At 35.2% G+C, this 17,799-nt stretch overlaps 1 protein-coding gene across 1 annotated transcript in view; it reads left to right on the forward strand.

Annotated features, from left to right (window-relative positions):
• Positions 1-16,785, forward strand: part of LOC148277646 (uncharacterized) — a 28,884-nt gene extending 12,099 nt beyond the window's left edge. Inside the window, exons 2-5 of the mRNA XM_088232623.1 lie at positions 6,514-6,663; positions 9,879-10,036; positions 14,921-15,026; positions 15,779-16,785. Coding sequence (XP_088088749.1) covers positions 6,514-6,663; positions 9,879-10,036; positions 14,921-15,026; positions 15,779-15,783 — 419 coding nt within the window. The 3' untranslated portion in view covers positions 15,784-16,785. The remainder of the gene's footprint in view (positions 1-6,513; positions 6,664-9,878; positions 10,037-14,920; positions 15,027-15,778) is intronic.
• Positions 16,786-17,799: the final 1,014 nt, after the last annotated feature.

A 17,799-nucleotide genomic window follows, 5' to 3' on the forward strand; every position in this document is an offset into this window, starting at 1 on the left:
ATGACCATATATTATTATTTACTTTTGAAGTACCCCTTTTTAGCACAAAGGTGACAAGGTTTCCAGGTTACAGAGAGCTCCCTCGGGTAGCTTTTCTCGTTCAGCAACAAGCAATTTTTCCATGTATCTGGTCACCCTCAAGGAGACTTATGTTCTGAGATGCGGTGTGCGGTATGTGGTGGGCAAGCTGTTACTAATGATCAAATAACCGAGTCCTTAGGCCGCATCATTTGATTATTCCCCTTTCCGTACCCCGTGGTGCACAGGGAATTGCATTGGCAAACCGAATGCAGCGTGTTTTATTCGTCTGTTACGCGAAGGTAAGGTGATTTGTCATACGCTTCAGGTTCCAGTCCATGAACAATTAAATATTGCATTTTAAACATTAACCCCTGAAATCAATATTTCACCTTCATCCTGCCAGAAAACGAAGCCAGGACCTCAAGAATGGTAGGCAAACTTGCCAACCACTACACATAGGCTTTGATCTTTAATTATTATAGTTAAAAATTAAAGCTAATAGTCAAAGCTTAAAAAAAAAAGATATTTTTTATTTGAAAAAAATTATGTTTTGAAAATTGTTAAGTAGGTGATATTAATTTAGATTTTAACTATTAATATTAATCACATTTTTACAAAAATAAATAATTTTATGTTTTTCTTGTATATTCGCATTATTTTTACTTTCGTGAACATTTTTTTATTTATTGTCCTTTCTGTTTTTGTTGTTTATTTGCTTATTAAAACGAGGAAGTTCAGTGGTTTTTATTTTTTGTCAATAGATTTTCAAAGTGAGCCAAACTTTATTTTTATTTTTTATTTATAGTATTTTTCTGCGCAACGATTTTCATAAGTTTTGCAACTTTAAAATTACACCGCACGTGACCTGACAAGTCCTCATCGGAGAGTTCTGCTGATTGGTGAGTTGGCTTCCTGGAAACCGGAAATCTATCACAATATTTTTGTGACGCAATTCAAAGTACTCAATTCCATTTTTTTTTCATACATTTTTGAGAAATTTCGCCGTACAATTAAATGCTCTAATTTTTACCGTGGATAAAGAAAAAAAAATTGTATCCGATTTCCCGTACTACTGAACTTCCTTATTTGTAAACGAACATAACTTGTTTTCGGCCGATGTTCTCATGTTTTGGTGAAAGGCCCTAAATAAAAGAGGAAAAAAACAACCGGGACCCTAAGTACTAAAATCTTTTGTAAAATACTCGTACCATCAAAATAATTGGTTTATATAAAATCTGGCCCATCAATAAATGAGCAAATAAAATATTTTTGAATTTCGATTACGATGTGACCTTAATACATACAGAATGGTGGACATTGTAATACTTTTCAAATAATGAAAGATGAAAGTAAATTATGTTGAATCATTTTATTTTCTTTTCGCGGTCAATTCCCAAGTAATCACCATGTGGTAAGCCAAGTACCGCAGAAGTATGCAACTGAACGCGTAGAGCACAATAAGCCCTTTCACGGAAGATTTTATGCGGCTAGACTAGACGCACAGTCTGATGACCGTACCGCTACCATGCGAGCAACACAATACAAACTTGCGTACCAAATTATTGCTGTTTCCATTAAAAGTAAAATTAGAACACTCGTGTAATATCAGTGTATATCATAAAAAGCCATAAAAAATCACATATTATGCACGATAATATCAGCAATTTTAAAGTTTGAGGGCTCTGAAAAATCTGAATTTTTGTTTACAAACATAATTCTAGTGTCAGTAGTTCTAAATATTTTAAATATATTTATATTTTCGACACTTGACACTTGTGCAATATTTACACACATGTCCACCCTTATTCCAATATAACACCCACCCTCTCACTAACTTACACTCACACAAACACACTAGTATGTATTGTACGTGTATTTAATGTATTTCTGTGGATATCTGTCATTGGTTTTATTCTCTGTATATTTTATTTGTTGTATTTTTGTTACATGTATTACTGTTGATATCCCCCATAAATAAAAAAATTAAAAAAGATGTATTAACATTTGTTTCTTCAGGATTTTTTCCCATTTCGTGTTTACACAAAATGCTGAAATAATTTTTTTTACAAACATCCCGGACGTATACAAGTATTTTGCCATCAAATCAGACGCCAAAATACGATATGTTTGACGTATAATATTTAGCCATCTAGAATAAAGACGGGAAAACAAAATATGTTTGACATACCATTTTTAGCCATCTTTCAACAGACACGGCACACTATTTTTGGAAATAGAGTAACTGTTGACAAAAAATATATGTTTGGCATATCATATTTTGCCATTTAAAACAAAGACGACAAAACAAGACATACCATAAATTGTCAACCATTATTCCATTTCTAAAGATAGTAATGTCACGTTTGTTGTAAAATCATGTTTGTTATTAAGTGTCATATCTTTATATTCCATCTTTGGAAATAGGAAAATAGACATATTATACAGCGACACGGCTAATATTATCTAACTCTATTAAACGAAACATACCATATTTTGCCAGATTCTACAATCTACATCTAATCGGGACCAATCCGGTGATATATATGTATATATATATATGTACTCAATATGCATAAAAAAGTAACATGTCATACTTAGCTATCTTTATTATTTATTTATTTATTAATGAACTTAGTCCATTAAAAAAAATGGCAAAGACATATTTTTTTATTTATTTATTTTATTTTATTAACATAAACGGCAAATCTGCCTTTTACAAATATTTATAATATTAACATATTTGGCTTAATATATTTTTTTTTTCAAAAACATGAATATTAAAAACAAGATTTAAAAAAAAAAATCACACCATACAGGATTTATATTTGAAAAAATAACCTAAAAATTATACAGCATATTCAGTAGAAAGTTTAAATAATAAAACATTCTACAGTAAAACAACAAGAAAATCATAAGTACTGTTTCACACAGCTAGGCAAAGTGAACAATTTTTTTTATATAAAATGCATGAATAAATAAATATAATTACCATTCACCATCTTTGAAAAAGTTTAAAAGGTTTGTTCTATGGGAACAATACCCTACACTTAATATATCAGATACGTGGGAATAACTATTGCCGAGTTCATGAAGTCTATTTAATACTGCATTACAAGTATACATTGTCCGTGAATTGTTGCTACAAAACGGTGGCACCTGTCTAGTCATTCTTCCAGGATATGATATAATATCATAAAAATCGTTCCCCGATCCGCAACCAATGGATCATATGGCACTGCATTAAATTACCAAGCATCACTGACGTATAATAAATAAACCCGTTACTCCTATACTAGCTACATCTAAAATTTAGAAAATATTGCGTTGCCCTCAATAATTTGAAAAAAAAGAGATAGCGCATCATGACTCACATATAATCATTTACCATTCGCCTACCGTGTTTGAGGTCCCCGGTTCGACTCCTGGATAGGTCGTCATACAATAGTTGTTGAAAATATGGTTATACACTGAAATATTTAACTGTCCTTGGACTGGTCTATAGCCTATACAGATAACCTTACCCTTAAGTAACAGATAGTCGACATGTGCTGCATTTGAAGTATCAAACAGAGCTGTATGTAGAGTAAATTAAGCTAGGGCAAAAGCTTCTGTAAAACGATCGAAATATGTGAAAGATAATGGATTTCAATTTACATATAAATACAACACAATTATACAAGAATAAAATGTAAAAGTTATTTATAAAAATATACACATAACAAGACTGATACAACTGAAAACATGCGTTTAAAACAAGTACTATCAGAAAAAAATCTGATACCTTTTCAACATTAAAAAAATGTATTGTTCTAAGCACAGAATGTATAATTGAGGTTTTAAACATATTAAAACGACTTTATAATAGGCCTACCTCCATAATTTTGCGGAGTTACTTTCGTTTTAAGATTCATTCTAGTTTTTTGGGTTATCAGACCAAGAACGTTGTAACGTCATCTGTTGAGAATTTTTAATCGTATAATGGCTATCAAATTTAACCTAAATCTTTTTTATTAATTTGGTGCACAGACACAGTACTCACTACATTGTACATAAATAATTTAACACTTTTATTCTTCAATCATTACTATGAACCATTAATTTATTATATTTAGTGTCATTGAACATAAAATACTTTTTTAAAGTTAATATGTGCAAGCCTTATTTTCCAATTAAAAAACAGCTGCTATTTTTAATAATAAAAAAAAAAACAATATAATATGTGTCTTTTTGATATTTATTTTCGTTTTTTAGTCCACATTTTTGACCAACTTTTTTATGTTCACAAGTCTGTTTTTTAGTTGGCTGCAAGATATTGCTTTGAGCAATAAGTCCGCCAAAGTACTTCAAGTACCAAACAGAGAGGGAAAACATTTTTGAGAAAGGGATATGAAAGTCCAGGCATTTACAGGGCTTATTACCTGTCATTGGCTGGTTTAAGTGACCACATTACACACTGTGTCACATTCACCATTCTGCCTATGTTAAAACCTCCACATTACCTCAACTCTCCATCTGTTGACTTTTGTAAAGTAAAAGAGCTGAAACTTTTATCACGTGGGTGAGATTAATCCGTCTGAACTAATTCACCAACAAGGCAGTTCCTTTACGTCACAATAGTCAATATTGAAAGCATCCACCACATACCCGAATCCGTTTTAAAGACTAAATGTCTTACTTTGTATTCACTCATAAAAGCAAGCAATTTTTTTTTCCTTACGAATTGATTTTATTTCTTCCTCTAGTAACCAAATTCAGTAAGGAAACGCGCGAACAAATATTTACATTTACAACTTTCAACGTCCCTTTCACTGTCGCTCTAAAACCCCCCTCGTCGTCCACAAGGTAGGGACAAGGGGAAGTATAAATAAAACAAATAAATAAATCCTTCACCTAGTTCAAACCCCTTTATGTCGACAGTGATAGGAAACGTTAGAAACTACTCTCTGGAGCACCAGAACCCCCACAGGTGACCCGCACGGCCGGTCACAAAAGCACCAGACTTACCCAAAGACTACTGGCTGCAAACGAACTCATGCCACCACTCATATCTACTCAAACTGAAATCATTAAAGAATTTTACCTCATAAAGCGTAAGCAATAAAGGAGACGTATATTCTCGTGCTCAGGGGAGTCCTCGGCAAAAGATGTCCACTGACACGGGATGTCTGGGGGCTGAGGTTTTTGATTGCGGGCGCCCGTAGATGTTAGACACGTCCAGTGACTTCTGTTTAGTAAAGGATTAATATATTTTTTAAATATATCGGTAGTCAGATGGCAGAAGGGACACCATCTGTATTTTTGTCTGTGTTTAAGTTTTCAAAAGTTTAAATTAATATTTCAGTAAATACACATGGAAAAAAGAAAAAAAAAACAGCATTAGTTAGAATGGTATTTTATCATTGAAAAGTAACTCGAAAATATTTTAGTTTGGATTAAAGTCTTGAAATTAAGTCTTATTTCAGCTGTCCTGAACACGTTTGAAAATTGCAGATGGTCCTTTCTGCCATCTGACTACCTATATATTTGGACCCCTGTATTTAGTACCCTTACATTTCATGTACAAGGCTAAGGTACTCGGAAAAAATCGTTTTTGTTTGTCTTGGAAATGGGATGTTCGATCACTGATTTTGGTTATTACTTTTATGAGTCAAGGATTAATTAACCACCGTAATATCCGGATATAGACGTTATTATACATAAAAAAAAAAAACATATCAACAATGTTTTGAGTATGTCCAAATGTTTGCAGGTTGTTTCAGACGTTGACTTGTAGGTGAAATAATTCAGCTAGATGACTCTCGCCCACATCAACAAATATTTCAGCTCTTTAACTTCTCAATAGTCAACAGATGGAAGAGTTAAGAAAATATGGATGTTTAAAGATGGGCAGAATATTGAATGTTACGCAGTGTGTAAAGTAGCCACTTAAACCAGCCAATGACAGGTCATAAGCCTATTCTCTTCTCAAAAATGTTTTCATCCCTGTTGCAACAAATTTAGACCTAAATAATTCCCCAGGGAGGAAATCCAGCCTGTCTGCAAACATTTACACATTCTCAAAACATTTTTAAAAACCACATACATCTTTTTAAGCTCGAGACACTACCACGCCCCCCTTCGGGATCCCTAACGCGGTTCGATTCTCTGTTTAAAATGTATTTAGGACGTTAGGAGTATTAAAATGATGCCTTAAGTTCCACTTTTCCATGTTCAAATGTTTCTGTTGAAATACAAAGAAGAGTTTTTATTTTATTTTGATGCTTTCTTCTTTTTCTTATGATGCCACTTCACGGTGAAGGCTGACTATCATTATGGCAAATTTAAGTTTGAATGCAGCCGCTCTGAATAAAGAGTTGGAGTTACAGTGGAACCATTTTCTTAATTTTTGCTTGTTATTTGATATGGACTATTTCGTACCTACATCTCTCCTCGCATATATAGTTTATCTTTCTTTGAAGTTTTTTAAATTCTGTTTTTTTTTCCGTCTTCCAGTCTTAAGTTTCTTTTACCCCTCGACGGAAGAGGAGTGCCTGGCGCAGGACCAGCGCCGCTCCGGACTATGCCTGAACCCCTACCGCTGTCACCAGAAGGGAGGGACCTCCAGTGGAACATGTGCCCACGGGTTCGGAGTATGTTGCGTGTGTAAGTTTTTTAATTTTTTTTTTAAAGAAAAATAAATATTTGCGCTCTTATGATTTACCCAAATATTTAATTTTTAGGGCCATTTTCAACGAGTTGTAATTAGAAAATGTAAATGAAGTTGGAGTAGAGTGGGATTAGAACCACGAACAATTGGCCCGTGAGTCCGAGACACTAGCCACAGAACCACAACCCGATTTTTAAAAATATCTTTACACAAATAACTTCTTTGGTAACAGCGTCCGTTGCAGGACTTTACATTGCTTCTGAGGTTGTACCTATTTTTGTCTTGCGTTTGCAGTTTTTCATTCAATAACAGTGTAAAATGTTACTATGTTTTTGAGGATGAATAAACGTCAATCGGGGTAAGTTGTACCAGGCCCCATGAAAGCGGAACTTGTGGCATATGAAAACAAAGTAAAAAATAACAGTAACGATATGTTTCCTGTTTTTTTATAAACTTCAATTGGTAAAAACAACGTGTGAATATGTTTTCAATTAATCGAGATAGACCAAAAATCAGTTCACTCACTATAAGTAGTTGTACTAGCAAGATTTGGAAACTCATATAAAATTGTGTCTTTATTCGATGTTTTTATTATTTATTCGTACAATTTTAAGTAATAAATTATGTAACAATAATAACAAATATTAATACTGTTGGTTGAAAATTACATTAGTACGATTGCGTACTATTGAGTTAGGAGGGTATCGTTAACGAAAAGGCGGACTGTTATGGAAAAACGAATTTCATTCAGTTTTGTAAGAGGTTGGGAGTATTTCAATAAAGAGTAGGAACATTGAATTGCCGCCTATCTTTGATATGATGTAATTGTCCTTCAATTTCGGGCACTGGATGATGAAATGCACTATATGTAACAATTTATGATAACTATAGAACGACGCGCGACGATTCAAGAACTTTTATGCAATGTGATGTTTTGTCAAAAATGTTGTGGTCTTTGTTACAAATACAAATTATCGAATTTTGAATTTCTATCTTGATATCAGGTAGGTACCATAATGATGGGTCAAAGGAAGGACGGGAAAGAAAGGTGATCGGCCAGGAATAATATAGATAAATGCTGTTATTTACCTAACAGGTATATCATAGACGGAAGGTTCCGGGTTCGATTCCTGGTGAGAACACAAAAATTGAAAATGTGGTTTTTCTCAAGCCTGGGTGTTCTGTGATGTAATTCACCACTGTGATTGGGCCTCCTGGCCTGTTGTGGTGCAAAAATAATAATAATAATAATAAAAATAAAAAAAAATAAGAAGTACCGACTAAAAAATCCCAGAAGTAAAAAAAGTTCAATTTCTTGGTAGATATCATGGAAATTTAATAAGGAGGATCATAATATTTTAAAATAATTTGAAGTGAAATTAAATTGACAATATATAGTATAGTATCAATAGTATCAATCTATAGTATCAATTTGTTGACAAATAATCAAATCAGTTTTGTTATTTACAAAAAATCCCTCGTAAGACATTATTAAAATAATTTATATTTACCGCGATCTATAATGTTGGGTAAAGGAGTCTATAAAATTTAAGTATCAAGTATCCAATTTTGAGAAGGATAACGGAAAATTATCCGACGAGTTTATGTTCCTCAACACGAAGATTAGAATATTAGTAGGTTAATCGTATTTCATTCTAGTATTCTGTTTAGTACAACTTAATGGTTTTACTGTTTCGCTGACATCGACTTACATTCAATTATTTATTGGAAATTATCATCATTATGATATTATATGACATGGCGATTTTAACTCCAAGGGGCAATAAATCATAAACAATGATCACAAATGAAGTATTAAAGCTGCTAATGTAATGTTAAATATTCTATATCTACAATCTACAGATCTAATTATTAATGAGCGGATGTAAAAAGTGAAATTCTAATTTACAATCAGCTTCGCATCTACTTATACCAAATTTATGTGTAACGCATGGAGGCATAATTCGTTTTACCTCTTAAACAACAAGTAAAAAATTGTCGTTGTTCTTACTCAGGCGGCCTCCGTGGTGTAGTGGTCAAGACGCTTGACTCACGCACGGAAGGTTCCGGGTTCGATTCCCGGTGAGAACACAAAAATTAAAAATGTGATTTTTCTCAAGCCTGGGTGCTCTGTGATGTAATTCACCACTGTAATTAGGCCTCCTGGCCTGTTGTGGTGCAAAAAAAAAGTGAAAAATGTAAAAAGATACCAGTGGCTAACTTTACTCACATCAAGTTATATACACATGTAAAAAAAATTAAAAATAATGATGAGTAATAATCATCAATATTTTTTTAGATTTTCTCCTTTACACAAAAAAGAGTTTATTATTTACCGTAACATATCGGTTCCTTAGAACAGACATTGCCCATTTAGAAACCAATAGACCTGTACAAATATTTTGCTATACCACACTATTTTCCTGTTTGACCTGTACTCACCATAACAAAATAGCAAACTATTTTGTACAATCATGTATATATTTGCGTTTTTGAAATAAATAAAATAATAAAAAATAGCCGTTGCTTTTACAAAAAGAAAAATTATTTTAAAAAATACAAAAATTTGAAAATAGTTTTCTAGTATCTAAAATAATTCGATTAGATTAATCTTATCTCAACAATAAAGGTTTCAGCTCTTTAACTTCAGTAAAATCAATGGAAGAATTAAAAAAATATGGATGTCCAAACATAGCCAAATGGTAAATGTTACATAGTGTGTAAAGTGGCAACTTTAACCAGTCAATGACAGGTCATAAGCCTTATATTTATATAGGCATTTGCCTAGACTTCCATATTACCTTCTCTAAAATGTTCACCATCCCCGTTGTAATTTGTTAAATATATAGGTGTTTGTTTTCTTTTACGTAAACAAAGGGCAAAGGATTAATAAAAACTGCGTGATAATAAAAAAAATGTTTAAAATTCAAGATGTAAAACAGTAAGGGCTCTACTTTTAAATAACAGCAATACGACTTTTAACGATAGTCGTAATATTGAAGTATAATAACTGCAATAAAAAACAAACTTCAGATCATTTTCACGTGGCAAAGCCTGTCTTCTTCGCCCGATACATTCATATATCACAGACATTTGAAATTACTCAGAAAACATTGTTTATGATTTATTGCATCTTTAGTTTAAGCCATTGATGTTAATGCCTTTGATTTAAAATATTGTAACTTGTATTTTTTCGTTTGTTCGACACCAGTTACAGCAACATGCGGAAACGAAATAAAGAACAACATAACGTACTTCGTCTCCCCCGAGTTCCCAAGCTTGGCCAGGAGTATGGATAGCTGTGCTCTCACGGTACACAAGATGGAAGGGGCTTCCCAACTGAGACTGGACTTTGTTCATTTTAATTTGGTAAGACTACAACACGTATAGCGCGTACATACCAAACTCACAAGACATCAGACATCACTGAGGTGCTTAACTGAGCATTCATCGCTCAAATGAAAAATAAAAGTAAACCATTTTTTCAAATATGCGTCTCAATGTAAGGTCGTGATCAAACTTGGCATTCGCTGAAAGTAAGCATAAGTCAAATAGGCCGTTCATTGTATCAAAATAATAAACTAAATTAATGTTTGCAGTAGATAATATTTATGTTCTTTGTTACAGAAGTGACATATTTTGTACATATAAGTACACTACACAACAAAATACAGAAATCTGAGTTTTTCCGCATGTATTTTGGTATAAATTAAGTTTCATTGATTTCCTCAAGGATATTTACTATCAATCATCTTAGATGAAATTATTTATATTAGCCGTGGTTTAACAAACATCTTCGCAACCAAATAAACGAAGATAAAATCAAAGACAATCACAAGTTGAAATGCCTTACTTTTCAGGAGATAGTTTTATGTGTCTCAAACACTGCGGGAATCAAATCTTATATTGAAAGAATGTTTTTTTTTCCATTAAGATATAATATATAGAAATAACACTCCATACAAATTCGAGCTAAAAAACGAAGGTAGCAAGTATTGTCACGTCATATCAAGTTGACTTTGACAAGCAAAACAGGTAGTACAGTAAAAAGCACGGACTGTTAGATCGGTCTACTGTAAGTTCTATTCAGTATGTCGGTCCCTTCCGCATACGCGTCACCTTTGTTTGTCGTTTCGCTTTACGCCCGACTAACTGAGCAGGACGGAGACAGGAGATAGCTCACGAATTGTAACATATTAATAAGACGTTTTTCGACATTAAAATAGCTATTTTAAACGAGTATTCATTAAGATAAGAACATTACTTTCCGGAAAAAGGTTATACCATCGCTTTTCCAGATCGATTTATGCAGTATCTTAGCGTACATACGAGTATGGGCATTTTAGTAATTTAGAGGAGAAAAGTAGTCGGCGAACGCTCGCAAAAGACTAAAGTCCGTTCTATCAAACATATGCCAATTGGCCTCAGGTTGAGGTAACATATTTCGAACGCTTATGTTTACTCTATTTATATACCTCAATGTTTTTTTCTCCATACTTATAGGAATTGGATCATTGCTAATAATCGGGAAAAAAAGTAAGGTGAAAACTTCAATGTTACGTCGTTTAAGGCGTAAAGTTAGAAAAGGTTCTTCTACGAGAATTTTTTTTTGTAGCCGATAACTAATTAATTCATTTTGTGTAATAAAGTACATTGATAATATTATCCTTCATAACGTTATTTGGCTTACGTGTTTTGGAATATGTTTGAACATAGTTGCATACTACAAGATGAACAAATAAAATTTAAAAAATAAATAGTTGACTCATGTGATTATTCCCCCATAGAAATAGTAATGATAAAATAATTTGAATAACTGCATACATACATATTAAATATTATGTTTACGGTTTTACTGCCAGCAAGCTTGAAAAATAAAGTAAATTTCATTTGTAGCATTTCCATCTAGCACGCACGTACAGAATGCTCGCGATAGGTTAATGTTTCGAGAGAATTTATAGCCGAGATTACGATAGTTGTCTCCTAATAAGGTAGCCTAGAAATTGAATTAAATGTACGATTTATAACTATGATCATCGCGTAATGTAATCATAATGATTATGTGTGGATAATTGAAGCTTCTATTGCATCGGTTATGCGACCAGTTTTTGCTCCTAACGAGATCTCAAACTACTGTTACTGGCCTGGCCTCTTGACTAGAGGATTCTCCACTCGAGTTTCAAGTAATTGCTATATGAGCTCAGTGCTACCCTGAACGACCTGGACTCGATTACGAGCATACACCTACAACGACATCCACCCGATACATAAATAACTGTTGATCGCATAACTTTTATCCCCGTGTGAGAAGTTTAAGAGAAATGTCTCTAAATACAAGCACATAATGGGATTACAAAATTAAATCTAAATTTCATAAATTAAATAGCACGCAGGTAAAATTCAAACCTTTCGCACGAATTTTAAATTTAAAAAAATACTAAATAATAATTTATTACTTTATAGGAATAAAATCTCACCCGCATAAATAATGGTTTTAGCTCAATTTCACAAACATGAACAGAAGAAAGAATTGTAGGGATATAGATGTTCAAATATGGGCAGAATAGTGAATGTTACACAGTGGGTAAAGTGGCCACTTGAACCAGTCAATGACAGGTCATAAGCTCTGTAGATGCCTATAGACTTCTATATTACCTTCTCTAAAATGTTCTTGAACTCTGTTGTAATATGTTAATGAATACCACGGTTTTACTATTTTAAAGAAAAAAAATCATAGATACATATACTTTAAATGCACTGTATAGAAACTGAAAAAATTATAAATTTTGTATGTACATATGCTTAAATATTAAATAAAGTGTTGCTGTGATATTTGTTGTTTTTAGACAATATTTGGAGCTAACATAGTATATCACAACAGAGAAGAAGTTCATTTGTTGATGTTCGTGAAATGAAAGAGGTGAAACCTTTATTTATGCAGGTGAGATTCATCGCATTGAATTGTTGTAATTTGTTAATTTAAACAGCTCCCCAGGGAGTTGAATCCAGTCCTTGTATACAAAAATTTGAACAAACTCAAAATATTATTAATATTTGGAGCTTTGCGGTTTTTAGTGTAAACCAAACAAAAATTATTACAATCAGTTAAATTAAAAATAACGGTTTTTCAAAAACTCATGTAGTAGTTGAACTTTTCATATTTAGGTTTGTAAAAATATTTAATAAACAATGCTTAAAACCTATATAAAAATTCGTTCATATATATTCATCTATAATACCTTAGAACTTAGGACTGTCAAAAAATGAGTGATAGTGGCGGTACATAATGATGGAAATGCTAATTAAATTTGGTTTTTCTTTCATTATCTAAATTGATAGGACAATAGCTGTTTTTACAAAAACACCGTATTTGAGGAACAGTGAATTTGAGGTACCAACGATTTTTTTAGAAATATTCGTGGAAGATCGATTGTACAAATGCGTAAATAGAGAATAATAAAATCCAATATCATTTAGGAAAATTTTGGGCATTTGATAATTTTAGAACTAGGTCTTCATTTGAATTTAAGCCGTAGCTTTCATTTTCCCTTTCACTGTGAGTTTCGTAATTTGTATGGAAGGCAACTTATTATATTATGCATGTCGGATATTGTAATTATTTCTCATGACCATATTACAATTACACGAATGATAGCAAAAACTATATAAACAAAAATCAACAGATAAAACAATTGAAGAAATATGGATGTTCAAATATAAGCAGAAAGGTGAATGTTACATGGCATGTGAAGTGACGCTCCCACTTGATTTTTAATGATGCTCACGCTTGCACACATCTGAATACTTATTCTCACACGAATATATACAAACACACCTCTACACTTATTCTCATACAAATACACGAAATATATACGCACGTTCACATTTAATGTACCATAATTTAATATGTATGATTTTTATTTAGAACCTTCGCTGGTCTGTCTTTTAAACCTTTATCTTTATCTTTAATATGTTATTTCATCATTGTTGACAGTATTTTTCTGTAAAATAAATATACCAGCCAATGTTAATAGTCCTGGGCCCCGATTATAATGAGAACTTGACAGAGTTATCTTCGACTTTCTATAAAGAAAAACCGATATTTGTGTACGAAAATGAGTATATTAGCATAAAAATTTAAAGTAACTTCATTGGTAACCTATAATTGAACATGTTTAGAAGAAAATAATGTATGCATATTCTGCTTTTCATACAGAAAACTTATTTTTACTTTGTAGATAAAATTGAAGATAAATCTTAATTTCCCATTGTAATTGGGGCCCTGGACCTTTCTTAAACGGCCAAATTAAAGTCTAAAGTACATTCACGGAGACTGGACTGCTGAACACGTGCGAACCACGAGCCCACTGCGTAATATCACGTGATTTGTCAATTTCACACCGTAGCAAAAATCCACAGGACGTGATGAAATAACATAGCGTGGATTGGTATTTATTATAATATAATTATTGATATATTTAGTGCCAGGTGAATGCAATAACAGTAGAGCATGAAGCAGACTAATCTCCACTCAATTTTCTTGTTGAAGGGTTTTTATCTGAGAGCCTTCTTTTTCTTTTTCCACATCCGCTCCTAAAAGGAGCATGTTGACATCACCAGACGCCTCCAGGAGACCCTATCGCCAGCCAGCACTTTCGCCTCCTCCCACGTCCCGCGTCCCTTAGTTCAGCCGAATAAAGACGAAAGCTCGCCATCGACGGCCTTCCAGAATGGCGGGAACCCGCAGGTGTAAAGAAGAGGCATCTTGAGTTTAGGTTCTCCTGAGGCATGCGCAGCACGTGTTCAAGCCAGGTCTACCGTCGCATCTTCAAGACGCTCGCTCGGAGCCTGCTGCGTCCGTTTTCGGACTTCAATGTTAGTTCCGAAATCAAACCACCTATCGCCTAATATTCTCACAAAACTTAGAAATTTGGTGTGTTGAGCTTTGGTAAGGTGAGAATCTGAGAGTAGCCACTGAATAAATAATAAAAGAATATAATAAATTTCGATGCACCCTAATTTTACCGTCCTGTATGGATTTGGACGATACATGTGAAATGGGCCATTCTCTGTCGGATATCACGCGACTGGTTTATTTACTTGCTAATTCTAGAAATAATGAACATGGTATAGCCATTTTCCGTAAAGTATCTACTAGATTAAAATAATTGTATATTTACCTTCTGTGGTTTGTGCTCTCTGGGCCAGTCATTTAATTAATTTATAGTATTTTTTAAAAACCCTTTTGTGTAGGGCCAACCAAACCGGCTTACTGGAGAATGTGATTCGGATCTCTTCATTCTTTCTGGAGGAAGTTCTAGAGACTTCAGGCTATGCGGGACAAATAGTGGACAACACAGTAAGTTGGATATCTTTTTAGTACATATATAAGAAATAACAAACAACAATCACGTTTTATTTAGGTGTTAAAATAAGTTGAGTCTGTTTTTTTCAAAATGAGCACCAAAAGTAGAAAACAATGGTAAAGGTTTCCTTCGAAAGGAATTTTTCTGCTCTACAAGATGTGTTTGTTTTTACGTTACATATATATATTATTTTTAGTCGATTAGGTTGCGCAACTCCACTAACCTGCTGACGATGAGGCGCGACGTGTGCTGGAACCTAGCCGGTAAAGCTGGGGGTCGTGAGACGCTAGCACAGCTTATATGGAGCTGTTGTTTATTTTGATTTGTTAAGCACTTCACTCGGCTGATGTTAGATTAGTACGGCAGTTTCAATGTTGTTACCGGCACTCGCCAAATTATTGTTACGTGGAGTGCGCTAGGAAATGGGAAGGGCGGGTAGGTAGATATGGATTTGGTTGAGAGTTGGTCCGAACACAGGCCTTAAAAATGAATGAAATGTAATTTACTTGGACAAACATTTTAATTTTGGGGGAATTTTTCATCGATTTGTAAATAACTAACTATTGGAAAATGGGCATCAAGTTGTGGTAGAGCGGGGTTCGAGCCTCGCGCCTCTGACCCGAGTGTCCGTGACACTAGACTAGCCACGGGATCACAATCCGGCTACGTATAATTCGTTACCATAGCTGCCACTTTGGCCATCAGTTTACTATGAAAATTATATTTATTTGTATTTTTTTTCCAGATTAAAAAAAAAATATTTATAATAAAGTGATAGGTATAATATGTAACTTTTATGTAAGTAAATTAATTATAATGTTATATACGTAAAAAAATTTACAATGACAAAACTTTCCATGTATAATAAATACAACAAAAACAAACCATCACGCCGTTTACCCGTAAGCATAGCTAGAGAGAATTGAACGCCATATCACTCTGTCTTTGCACGCAGATCTCGCTTTTTGTAAATTTATACATCTTCTCATGCACGTGCGCCGATTATTCCGACCTCTGACACGTCAATGAAAGCTCGGTCTTCCTCTATTTCTGCATCCATCAACTATAAATAATCTTTTTAGCCGTCTTTCGCTGTATTCACTCTAAATTTCCGAACCAACGCAGAGCGCCTTTCTTGATTTGGCGATAATGCTTATCTCAGCCTTTCATAATGTACTTTAAAAAGTAATGAATCGTTTAAAATGGCTCTAAAATTGAAATGCTTGGGTAAATCAAAGCTAAAATGATTATGTGCTGCAGTTAAATAATCAAAATAATACATGTAAAAACAGAAGTGAGTGTTGCCGACGTAAAAGTACATGCACCAACTTGGCGGCCCTTCCTGGGGTTTTAATGTAGCATAGGAGGCTTCAGTATGTGTAAGCGATCTACCACCTCCTCAATAAAGACTAGTATTTGTCACTTTCGGGGGTGGTGATCGCCATACTGAAGCCCGCATATAGATTAGAATTCATGAAAATATTTGTATGCCCATAATGTGTTTTTATGTTGTTCTGTATAAGTGTTGATCGCCGCGCGGTCGGCGGGGAACTGCGGCCGGTAGCGGGAGGGTGGGGACCTTATACGTGGCGCGAGAGAGACCGATAGAGCCGGCAAATGTGCTCGCTATCTCTCTCGCCGCGTGATTGGTCAACCTAGCACCGCCCGCTATTGGCCTAGCCCACCGCCGCACGGCAAAATGTTGTATATATAGCCCCGCCGGGGAAAAATAAAGTCAGTCATCTCACCACACTACTAAGGCTTTCTACTCTCCACTTCACCTCCCTACCTCGCTTCAAACCGGACCTCATCGCCACCTGGATTCGAACACCGCTACCCCCCTGGACTTGGAACTCGGATACTCTTTGGATTGGATTTTGGACCCCGGATAATTTGGACCCTTGGATACTTCCCCGGAACACACCCCGCCGTTCCCACCGACGGAGAGATACCGGCCTTACAACCCGGTTGCCTGACTCAGGATTGCGGCCGCCAGCGCTACTCGCTAGCGACCCCGCAAGGGATCTCTAGGCGACGATACCTCCCCCGGAGCTTATCGTTCGTCGGCCGAGGCCCGCCTACGCCCGGCCACTCTGCGTTTGACACCAGCACCTATAGAAATACAGTTCTTGTGACGGGCGCGATTGCTACGGACGAAGCAGTGATCCGCCGCGTCTGTTACAAGTTGGTCCTTCGAGAAGAACCGGATATTCATCGCAGAGCGCCTAGAGATGACTTCGAGAACCCCTTCACTCCGCTCGGGTCGAGGAGGCACGGAACCGAGAGAAGACCCTGCTACAGATCAGGACTCAGCCGAGTCGGACACATCCGAAGATACAGTCCAGCGGCTGAGGACGCAGGTTCGAACGCTCCGTGCTTCACTACACGATCAAGACCGACGCGTGCCCTTGGAGACGAATCCCGAGCCCGCGCCGCGTACTACGGATATGGACGGCATCATGACGGTGCTGTCAAAAATGGCGATTCTACTAGAGGCTTCGCAAGGAAGAAGCCCGACTTCAGCCCCAGAGGACGTTAGCAGAGTCGGCGCCATGATAGCGCGCCAATCTACTGCCAAGGACCTACCCGCCTTCGCCGGAGAGCCGCAGGAATGGGCTACTTTCAAATCGCAGTACACTCAGTCGACGGAGATGTGCTGCCTTTCGGATCCAGAAAACCTCCTGCGTCTACAGCGTGCGTTAAAAGGACGGGCAAGAGAATCTGTGTCGTCATTACTAGTGGATCCAAGCCAAGTGAGGGTGATAA

Source organism: Micrasema longulum, unplaced genomic scaffold (assembly GCF_059751315.1).
Source record: "Micrasema longulum isolate JH-2025_06_02 unplaced genomic scaffold, ASM5975131v1 h1tg001000l, whole genome shotgun sequence".
Taxonomy (NCBI): domain Eukaryota; kingdom Metazoa; phylum Arthropoda; class Insecta; order Trichoptera; family Brachycentridae; genus Micrasema; species Micrasema longulum.